Source organism: Scylla paramamosain, chromosome 12 (genome assembly GCF_035594125.1).
Source record: "Scylla paramamosain isolate STU-SP2022 chromosome 12, ASM3559412v1, whole genome shotgun sequence".
NCBI classification, from domain to species: domain Eukaryota; kingdom Metazoa; phylum Arthropoda; class Malacostraca; order Decapoda; family Portunidae; genus Scylla; species Scylla paramamosain.
The window spans coordinates 19,039,329-19,050,447 of record NC_087162.1 but is presented as its reverse complement, the minus strand read 5'-3'; the positions used below and the strand labels follow the sequence as shown (position 1 = coordinate 19,050,447).

The following is an 11,119-nucleotide window of genomic DNA, read 5'->3' as shown; positions in this document are numbered from 1 at the left end:
GCACTGAAACAAGTTTAGGAAGTAATAGGACGTTTTACCTGTTCCTCACTGCACAACTTCACCACTTGCGACTGTTGAGCACGGAGTGAATGGCAGCGCTGGCAGGGACAAATCTAGCACTTCAGTTACAAATGTACGAGGTGCCAACTCGTCTTTTTGCATACTCGCTCCGATGTGTTGCAGTAATTCGTGAAATAGTTATACGTTTAACCATAACAATATTTTAGAGTTAAAAAAAGAAATTAAGATCTGCGTTGTAATGCTGAATCTCTTCCTGCCTTATTTTCATCATATCTTCCTTACGTTTCATCGCGTAATTATAACCATGGGTAATACCGCAAGCATTTCAGCGGGTCAACGAAATGGGAAATTGTTTACACATCACCCACTTCGGGAACACAAGGTCAGTGCAAAGCGTCTATATTTGAAGGGGAAAAGTAAAGCAACACTATCTATTACATTATTACCTATCCTGCTTTCTTCCTTTGGCAACAACTGTTCATAAAACATGACGCATTATATAATCTTATCAGATAACATGATACAAAAAAACATGAAAAAGTACGTAGTAAGCCATGTCATTTTTATTTAGAATGTAATGTTTGTCAGCCTGTTTGTGTGTTTGCTTGAGATCAGCGAACACAGAGAGAGAGAGAGAGAGAGAGAGAGAGAGAGAGAGAGAGAGAGAGAGAGAGAGAGAGAGAGCTGCTTCCTGCAGCTTCTCTTTTTCCTAGCTTTATATTTTTACAAGCGAAACATCGATAAAATAGCACAAAGGATAAGGCGACTTCGTGTCAGGCGGACATGATTCTTATGTTTTTGCTCCATTTTGTCCGTCACCTCACAAAGTGCTGAGGCGTCCCGAGGCATGGCGTCATGAAGCCCTTCACAAGTGTATCTGTCACAGGACATGACATTTGTCATCATCATGATACTACTTTTTCTCTTCATCACTGCAATCATTGTCACCAAACGCGACATCGTTACTATTTTATCCTTATTATCTTCATCACCTGCGTCGCGACATAGCGTACTACAACAGCCTGTAGTGTCTGTAGTGGCCACTTCCTGTCTCCGTTACTTTTTAACTCCTCCTTCACATGCATCATTATTATCCAGTTGTTGTGCCGCCTTTAATCAATCATTTAATCAGTCAAATCGTTATCAGACCACCGGCTGCCTTCCGTGCTTCCTTGTGACTCCATAAACATATGTGACCTTCAGTGTCTCACTCTAAGGTGCTTGTCTTCCTGCGATGTGGAATGTTACCAGGAAATTTACTAAAAGCATATAAACATTTTACGTATTTAGTTAGTAATTATAGACACAGTGATGATGTTGTTGTGGTAGCAGAGTAGCTGTGACGACGGTCTCATGGCCATGACTGTCCCGCAGCTGTGACGGTCTGTAACTGTTCTGTTCATAGTCGGTCTGTGGTGGCTTAGAGTGTCTTGTTTATTGTGTGTGTGTGTGTGTGTGTGTGTGTGTGTGTGTGTGTGTGATTTGGGACGCATGCTTGTTGTTATCTTCCTGTGCCTGATTGTGGATCCATTCAAGATCTTTGCTCGATTCATTTCCTCATATGAAGAACATAAGAACCATAGAAATAAAGAAATAGGAATTCATCTGAAGCCATCAAGCCTACACGTGGCAGTTGCTTTATTACATTCTCAAGTAGTTCCACCGTCATCCCTTTCCATAAATTTGTCTAATATTTTCAAGTTCCCTATTGACGCGGGACTAGCAACCTGATTACTGAGTCTATTCCATTCATCTACCAATCTATCTAATTCTCTCTCTCTCTCTCTCTCTCTCTCTCTCTCTCTCTCTCTCTCTCTCTCTCTCTCTCTCTCTCTCTCCTGTGATGAAGCTTCATTCCATCTGTTATTGTTTTCTTCTCAGCCCTTTCTTTTATACGCTTTACAAACTCCTTAATCCTTTTCTTCCTTTCTCTGCCACTAAGACTTTCTTTCATTAACAGCTCTCCGTCTCCGTGACTTAAATAATCTCCATTTCCCTCCATCCTAGTCTTTGAAGAGATAGATCTAATGGATGACCATTCGAGCCTCCGGAAGTAATGACTATACGCGCTAAAAGCTCAAAACAAACAAATAAAAGCAGGAACGGTGGACAAAAATTCTCTGCCGTCTTAGCGACGGCTACTTCCACTCCCATCATATCTTGTACCTCAAGTATCACGGAAAAAGTTAAGTCTCCCAGCTATTCGCTTGGATTTTGTGTGTATCGCCTCGCATGGGGTGCGCCCGGCTGGTCAGTTTCTCAGGATATTGAAAGACGAGTTAATACAAAACATCCTTCTTTCTTTTCTTTTTCAGAGCTTTCAGTGACTACTATATATGTACATAAACTAAAGCAAGATCAACGTAACTATTTCCGAAAAGTTAGTTGATTTTCAGAGAGAGAGAGAGAGGCGCCAGGGGGGAGGAAATGCTGCTACTGCTACTATAACTGCTGCTGCTGCTGCTGCTGCTGCTGCTGCTGCTGCTGCTGTTGATAATGATGATGATGATGATTTTGTGTGTGTCTGTGTATGTGTTGCACAAGTGATTATGTATTTATAGTATACATGGAACAGACGTTCCATTTATTACGAAATATGTTGTGAGATATTTATCAGATAAACACCGCCAGGCACCAGACAGGAGTCATAGGGAGAGTGACTGGTGCACCGAGGCAACGCAGCCAGCACGTTCTCGCTGGAGATTGTTTCAGCCCTGCAAAGGTTTATTCGTGTTGGAAAATAAAACTTTTCACCAAAGTCATAAATTCAGTATTCAGAAATGGACAATAACATGCTTGAAAATCTTAAATGCGTACTCAATTAAGGATTTAATTTAAGTTTTGTATATGTAATTAGAATTATCTTACATTATTTAGACATTGTTTAGATAGGTGAGTGTGTGTGTGTGTGTGTGTGTGTGTGTGTGTGTGTGTGTGTGTGTGTGTGTGTGTGTGTGTGTCTTTTTCCACGATATATGCATAGGGACTTCCAGACATCGTGCAAACAGAAATCGAGTAGTATGAAAAATAAATAAATGAATAATGGAAAAAGGGGAAATAGGTATTTAACCTGTTAAATTGCACTCTTTTGTCCTTAAATTTATTTATATGGTAAGTGGATAAAGCTGGTTTCTATAGTTATTGGTTATCAAGGTTTTTCATTACATTACCCTTTTACTGACTTTTCCAAATGTGTGTTACCCACATCATCAAGTGTAAGCAAAGCAGTGTATATCTATGATAAAACTCCATAAACTGCATAAAAGCTAAGTTTAACAATATGTTATTGCAATTAAACAAGGTCTTTTCCACATTTATCCTAAATCCCAAAGTCTCAGTTTTCTATAATTTACATTTGGGTTAGTTCTGAATATATTGTTGCACCGCTCCCACGTAGCACCCACAAACACCTGTGTTTGTGGGTGCTACGTGGCTGTGCTGAGCGGAGTGAAGAATAACACATATATATATATATATATATATATATATATATATATATATATATATATATATATATATATATATATATATATATATATATATATATATATATATATATATATATATATATATATATATATATATATATATATATATATATATATAACATATATATATATTTCAGAGGAGGAGGCAGTAGACACCTGCCAAAACGATAATTACTCCCAGTGAGGTCTAAAGCACTGTTCAGGGGGTGCTGTGAACTTATCATTAAACCCAGCTGTGACCTCACTGAACGTTTCCCTTTGTGTCTCACAACACAAGGGGGTAGTCACAGCCTGCCCTCTAAAGACAACTCTCTTCCTCGACACAAAACTACAAGCACCTAATAACACACACACCCTTCACTCCAAAAATTTTAAAATCATGGCGACTCCTACACCAGCCTCGGAGTCCCCATCTGGGGAGGGGACCATAAATGTCCCCAGGTCGGACTGCCTTTCCGTCGACGACCCTAAGTGTCTTGACACCCCCCTCAACTTTTTCTTCATTAACTTCTGCAACATTCGCGGCCTAAGATCTAATTTTCAATCTGTAGAACACCACCTCTCCTCTTCTAAACCTCATCTTCTTTTCCTCACTGAAACTCAGGTGTCTGAGGCAACTGACAGTAGCCCCTTTTCTGTTCCCTCCTACTTTCTCTATCCTCATTTTCGATCCAAAGCTGGATGCTGCGTTTACGTGCGCAATGACTTAACCTGCTCTCATGCCCACGCTCTTGAATCTTCCGAGTTTTCCACCATCTGGCTACGACTACAGAATCATTCTCATACTAAATTCATTTGTGCTGTATACCTCTCTCCTAACTCCTCTGACTATAAGAAATTCTTTGACTACTTAACTTCCAAAGTGGAGCACATTCTGACCCTCTTCCCTTTTGCAGAGATCTCCATTCTTGGAGACTTCAGTGTTCACCACCAGCTTTGGCTTTCCTCTCCCTTCACTGACCATCCTGGTGAACTAGCCTACAACTTTGCTATCCTCCATGACCTAGAGCAATTGGTGCAACACCCTACTCGTATTCCTGACCGTCTTGGAGATACGCCCAACATTCTTGACCTCTTCCTGACCTCTAATCCTTCTGCTTATGCTGTCACCCTTTCTTCTCCGTTGGGCTCCTCCGATCACAATCTCATATCTTTATCTTGTCCTATCACTACAATCCCTCCTCAGGATCCCCCTAAGCGAAGGTGTCTCTGGCGTTTTGCCCTCTGCTAGTTGGGGGGACCTGAGGAGGTATTTTGCTGATTTTCCTTGGAATGACTGCTGCTTTCGTGTCAGAGACCCGTCTTTGTGTGCTGAGCGCATAACAGAGGTGATAGTGTCTGGCATGGAGGCGTACATTCCTCACTCTTTTTCTCGTCCTAAACCTTCTAAACCTTGGTTTAACACAGCTTGTTCTCGTGCTATACATGATAGAGAGGTGGCCCACAAAAGGTACTTAAGCCTTCCTTCACCAGAATCTCATGCACTTTATATTTCTGCCCGGAACCATGCCAAGTCTGTTCTCCAACTAGCCAAAAACTCCTTCATTAACAGAAAATGTCAAAACCTTTCAAGATCTAACTCCCCTCGTGATTTCTGGCATCTAGCCAAAAATATCTCCAATAACTTTGCTTCTTCTTCTTTCCCTCCTCTACTTCAACCAGATGGCACCACTGCTATCACATCTACTTCTAAAGCTGAACTCTTTGCTCAAACCTTTGCTAAAAACTCTACCTTGGACGATTCTGGGCTTGTTCCTCCCTCTCCTCCACCCTCTGACTACTTCATGCCACGTATTAAAATTCTTCGTAATGATGTCTTCCATGCCCTCGCTGGCCTAAACCCTCGGAAGGCTTATGGACCTGATGGGGTCCCTCCTATTGTTCTCCGAAACTGTGCCTCCGTGCTTGCACCTTGCCTAGTCAAACTCTTTCAGCTCTGTCTGTCAACATCTACCTTTCCTTATTGCTGGAAGTTTGCCTACATTCAACCTGTTCCTAAAAAGGGTGACCGCTCTAATCCCTCAAACTACCGTCCTATTGCTTTAATTTCCTGCCTATCTAAAGTTTTTTAATCTATCCTCAACAGGAAGATTCTTAAACATCTATCACTTCACAACCTTCTATCTGATCGCCAGTATGGGTTCCGTCAAGGCCGCTCTACTGGTGATCTTCTGGCTTTCCTTACTGAGTCTTGGTCATCCTCTTTTAGAGACTTTGGTGAAACTTTTGCTGTTGCCTTGGACATATCAAAAGCTTTTGATAGAGTCTGGCACAAAGCTTTGATTTCCAAACTACCCTCCTATGGTTTCTATCCTTCTCTCTGTAACTTCATCTCAAGTTTCCTTTCTGACCGTTCTATTGCTGCTGTGGTAGACGGTCACTGTTCTTCTCCTAAATCTATTAACAGTGGTGTTCCTCAGGGTTCTGTCCTGTCACCCACTCTCTTCTTATTATTCATTAATGATCTTCTAAATCAAACTTCTTGTCCTATCCACTCCTATGCTGATGATACCACCCTGCACTTTTCCACGTTTTTTCATAGACGTCCAACCCTTCAGGAGGTAAACATATCACGCAGGGAAGCCACAGAACGCCTGACTTCTGATCTTTCTAAAATTTCTGATTGGGGCAGAGCAAACTTGGTATTGTTCAATGCCTCAAAAACTCAATTCCTCCATCTATCAACTCGACACAATCTTCCAGACAACTATCCCCTCTTCTTCAATGACACTCAACTGTCCCCCTCTTCTACACTGAACATCCTCGGTCTGTCCTTTACTTATAATCTGAACTGGAAACTTCACATCTCATCTCTAGCTAAAACAGCTTCTATGAAGTTAGGTGTTCTGAGACGTCTCAGCCAGTTTTTCTCACCCCCCCAGCTGCTAACTCTGTACAAGGGCCTTATCCGTCCATGTATGGAGTATGCTTCACATGTCTGGGGGGGGTTCCACTCATACTGCTCTTCTAGACAGGGTGGAATCAAAAGCTTTTCGTCTCATCAACTCCTCTCCTCTAACTGACTGTCTTCAGCCCCTCTCTCACCGCCGCAATGTTGCATATCTAGCTGTCTTCTACCGCTATTTTCATGCCAACTGCTCTTCTGATCTTGCTAACTGCATGCCTCCCCTCCTTCCGCGGCCTCGCTGCACAAGACTTTCTTCTTTCTCTCACCCCTATTCTGTCCACCTCTCTAACGCAAGAGTTAACCTGTATTCTCAATCATTCATCCCTTTCTCTGGTAAACTCTGGAACTCCTTGCCTGCTTCTGTATTTCCACCTTCCTATGACTTGAATTCCTTCAAGAGGGAGGTTTCAAGACACTTATCCACCAATTTTTGACCACTGCTTTGACCCTTTTAAGGGACTGGCATTTCAGTGGGCATTTTTTTTTATTAGATTTTTGTTGCCCTTGGCCAGTATCCTTCCTACATAAAAAAAAAAATATATATATATATATATATATATATATATATATATATATATATATATATATATATATATATATATATATATATATATATATATATATATATATATATATATATATATATATATATCAGTATTCTAAAAGTATAATTTGATTATAATTCACATTATATGGATCAATTACTTATGCATTCACTAATTACATGAGTTTATACGGTGCTGTGCGTAGTATTATAGTGGATATCCTTATCTCATCACTTTCACCCAAGAATTGAACATAAGGACAATGTTGTCAAGGACTTCGGTGTCTTATCTCGAATACTCTGAATAGGCTCTAGTAACTAGTTTAAATTATTGTAGTTTTCAAAGGTTTATAAACTTATTTATTTATTTTTACAAGGACTCTGCACATTCAATAAAGAAAAAAAAAACATTCATGGAAACCCAGCCCGATTAATCTCTGTGGCTTTTTTTTTTTTTTTTAATTAGTCTTCATGAGAGCCTAAAGTGTTCAGGAGTATATACCTTACTGGGATCGGTAACTGTATATGGAAAGCTATTGTGGAGAAATGCAGAGGCATTCCCTCAGTAGTTTGTAACTCCGTTAGAAGTGTGACAATGAACATCACTACCTCCACCACCACGTAGTTTGTTTTGGATATCCAGTAGAGGCTCTTCCCACACATATTGATAAGTAGGTCGTCGTTTACACGTGTTTGTAAGGTCCTATTCATTGTTCGAGGCTCATGAAGAGTGCAAACGTAGCGTTATCTAAACCCGGAGTTGGAGGGCGATAGCGGCGTGGCCCGGGTGAGGAGGCAGCACTGGTGGGAGGCAGGGAGGGGTAGCAGATGTGACAGACTGTTCACCTGCCCCTTGCAATTAGTGGGTGCGCAGGTGTGGCGGGCGAATCGGTTGGGAGCTCAAGGTGTTGTGGTGCCTCACATGCAGCGTGGCAACGAGCAGTGGAATAGATAAAAGAGAACTCAGGTTGTTAATTGTGTGTCATACTATACAAGACCTGCTAGTGATAAGGGAAGATGGGTGAGTTTTTGGTGATGTTGACTCATTTCAAGTAATTGTTTTCTAATCACTTTTTTTTTTCATAAGTGACCTAAACTATTACGGTTTGGCTAGGTTAATGTAATGACCTAAACAGAGAGTGCAACTTTACTTAACTGACTTAACTTAGCCTTTCTGGTCTTTGACCATTCATACTCCAAGTATGATAATTAGAAAAAAAAATGGGCAAATTCTAAATCAATTATACTAAGAATCTTCCTATGAATTGAACTTTTTCAAGAAGGAAGTTTCAAAGAACTTATCCCCCAATTTGTGATATTCTTTTTAACCTCACTTTGGGTACTGTTTTTTTTTTTTTCTAAGACAAAACAAAAGGTGTACCACCATATAACCTTTACTTCAGACTTACATGCCACATTGGCCAGGAACAGGTTTTTTGTCACTGCTGCATCACATTCCAGAAAAGTAAATCCCCTGGATTTGATGAAGGGCCTGCCAGTCATTCCTGCACTATCTGCTCTTACAATCCTCTTTGAAATTATCACATTCTCTCTCTCTCTCTCTCTCTCTCTCTCTCTCTCTCTCTCTCTCTCTCTCTCTCTCTCTCTCTCTCTCTCTCTCTCTCTCTCTCTCTCTCTCTCTCTCTCTCTCTCTCTCTCTCTCTCTATCTATCTTTTATATGTAAGTGCTGTGTTATCTTATTCATGCCTTGAATGGAAGGGATGATTTGGCAGAAAAAGAGAGAGGATGTTTTTGCTCTCCCTCATAGAGGGCCTGTAAGAGCAAATAGTGCTAAAGTTACTGGCTGACTCTTCCTCATGAATTACAGATGATTTACATTTTGCAGAATCTGTTGTTGCCAATACAAAAATTCCATTCCAGACTGAGGCATTGGGTGAGTTTTTATTTGTTTATTTTATTTTATTTTATTTTATTTTATTTATTTATTCATTTTTATTTATTTTTTTATTTATTTATTTATTTTTTTTATTTTTTTGGCCACTGGCCAAGGGGACCAAAAATCCATTGAAAAAAAAAAAAAGGCCCACTGAGATGCAGGTCCCAGAATAGGGTCCAAAGCAGTAGTCAAAAATTGAAGTACAAGTGTCTTAAAAAGGAGTTCAAGTCACAGGAAGGTGTAAATACAGAAGCAGGCAGGAACTTCCAGAGTTCACCAGAAAAAGGGACGAATAATTGAGAATACTGGTTAACTCTTGCATTAGAGGGGTGGACAGAATACAGATGAGAGAAAGAAGAAAGTCTTGTGCAGCAAGGCTGTGGGAGGAGGGGAGGCATGCACTTGTCAAGATCAGAAGAGCAGTTAGCATGAAAATAGCAGTAGAAGATAGCAAGAGCTGCAACATTGCAACAATGAAAAGAGGATGAAGACACTCAGTTAAAGGAGAGGAGTTGATGAGATGAAAAGGTTTTGATTCCACCCTGTCCAGAAGAGTGGTATGAGTGGAAACCCCCCAGACATGTGAAGCATACTCCATACACTGACAGATAAGGCCCCTGTACAGAGTTAGCAGCTGGAAGGGCGAGAAAAACAGGCGGAGATGTCTCAGAATGCCTAACTTCATAGAAGCTGTTTTAGCTAGAGATGAGATGTTAAGTTTCCAGTTTAGATTATAAGTAAAGGACAGACTGAGGATGTTCAGTTTAGAAGAGGGGGACAGTTGAGTGTCAATGAAGAATAGGAGATAGTTGTCTGGAAGGTTGTGTTGAGTTGATAGATGGAGGAATTGAGTTTTTGAGGCACTGAACAATACCAAGTTTGCTCTGCCCCAATCAGAAATTTTAGAGAGATCAGAAGTCAGGCATTCTACAGCTTCCATGCATGAACTGTTTACTTACTGAATTGTTGGATGTCTATGAAAAGATGTGGAAAAGTGCAGGGTGGTATCATCAGCATAGGAATTGATAGAACAAGAAGTTTAGTTTAGAAGATCATTGATGAATAATAGGAAGAGAGTGGGTGACAAGACAGAACCCTGAGAAACACCACTGTTAATAAATTTAGATCATTGACCATCTACCACAGCGGCAATAGAACGGTCAGAAAGGAAACTTGATATGAAGTTACAGAGAGAAGGATAGAAGCTGTAGAAGGGTAGTTTGGAAATCAAATCTTTGTGCCAGACTCTATCAAAAGCTTTTGATGTGTCTAATGCAACAGCAAAAGTTTCACCAAAATCTCTAAAAGAGGATGACCAAGACTTGGTAAGGAAAGCCAGATCACCAGTAGAGTGGCCTTGATGGAACTCATACTGGCAATCAGATAGAAGGTTGTGAAGTGATAGATGTTAAAGAATCTTCCTGTTGAGGATAGATTCAAAAATTTTACATAGACAGGAAATTAAAGCAATAGGACAGTAGTTTGTGGACTAGGAACAGGCTGAATGTAGGCAAACTTCCAGCAGGAAGGAAAGATAGATGTTGACAGACAGAGTTGAAAGAGTTTGACTAGGCAAGGTGCAAGCATGGAGACGCAACTTCGCAGAACAAGAGGAGGGACCCCATTAGATCCATAAGCCTTCCAAGGGTTTAGGCGAGTGAGGGTAGCGAAGAATTTTAATAGATAGCATGAAGTAGTCAGAGGGTGGTGGAGGAGAGGGAGAAACAAGCCCTGAATAATTCAAGGTAGAGTTTTTTAGCTAAGGTTTGGGCGAAGAGTTCAGCTTTAGACCTAGATGTGATAGCAATGGTGCCATCTGGTTGTAATAGAGGAGATAAAGAAGAAGCAAAGTTATTGGAGATGTTTTTGGCTAGGTGCCAGAAGTCATGAGAGGAGTTAGATCTTGAAAGATTTTGACACTTTCTATTAATGAAGTAGTTTTTGGCTAGTTGGAGAACAGACTTGGCATGGTTCTGGGCAGAAATATAAAACACATGAGATTCTGGTGATGGAAGGCCACCTCTCTATCATGTATAGCACAAGAACAGGCTGTGTTAAACCATGGTTTGGAAGGTTTAGGTCAAGAAAAAGAGTGAGGAATGTATGGTTAGGTAGACAGTTCACTGGGAAGTACGGTTACATAGACAGTTCACAAAAATTTCACATCTTCTAGATCTTATCATTGTGATATTTAAACTGGCAGTTTACTATGTTCAAGAATCAAGAGGGTTTTGATGTCATTTGTCCCACCAAATACTGT

General features: G+C 40.5%; 2 protein-coding genes across 11 annotated transcripts in view; one reads left to right on the top strand and one right to left on the bottom strand.

The window, feature by feature from the left end:
• Nucleotides 1–158, bottom strand: part of LOC135105821 (uncharacterized) — a 5,259-nt gene extending 5,101 nt beyond the window's left edge. The window contains exon 1 of the mRNA XM_064014413.1: nt 39–158. The gene's annotated coding sequence lies outside the window, so the exon portion shown is untranslated. The remainder of the gene's footprint in view (nt 1–38) is intronic.
• Nucleotides 1–11,119, top strand: part of LOC135105822 (sugar transporter SWEET1-like) — a 124,299-nt gene that overhangs the window by 87,826 nt on the left and 25,354 nt on the right. For 2 of the 10 annotated variants that reach the window (XM_064014424.1, XM_064014417.1), the window contains exon 1: nt 7,512–7,632. The exons of 2 other annotated variants lie outside the window; for them this stretch is intronic. Coding sequence is in view for 3 of the 8 variants with exons in the window: in XM_064014416.1 (XP_063870486.1) it covers nt 7,979–7,982 (4 nt within the window). In the remaining 5 variants the exon portion in view is untranslated. Of the gene's footprint in view, nt 1–1,273; nt 1,404–7,511; nt 7,633–7,695; nt 7,983–11,119 lie in introns of those variants that run through there. 6 more of the 10 variants (XM_064014422.1, XM_064014423.1, XM_064014416.1 and 3 more) reach the window with 6 other exon arrangements.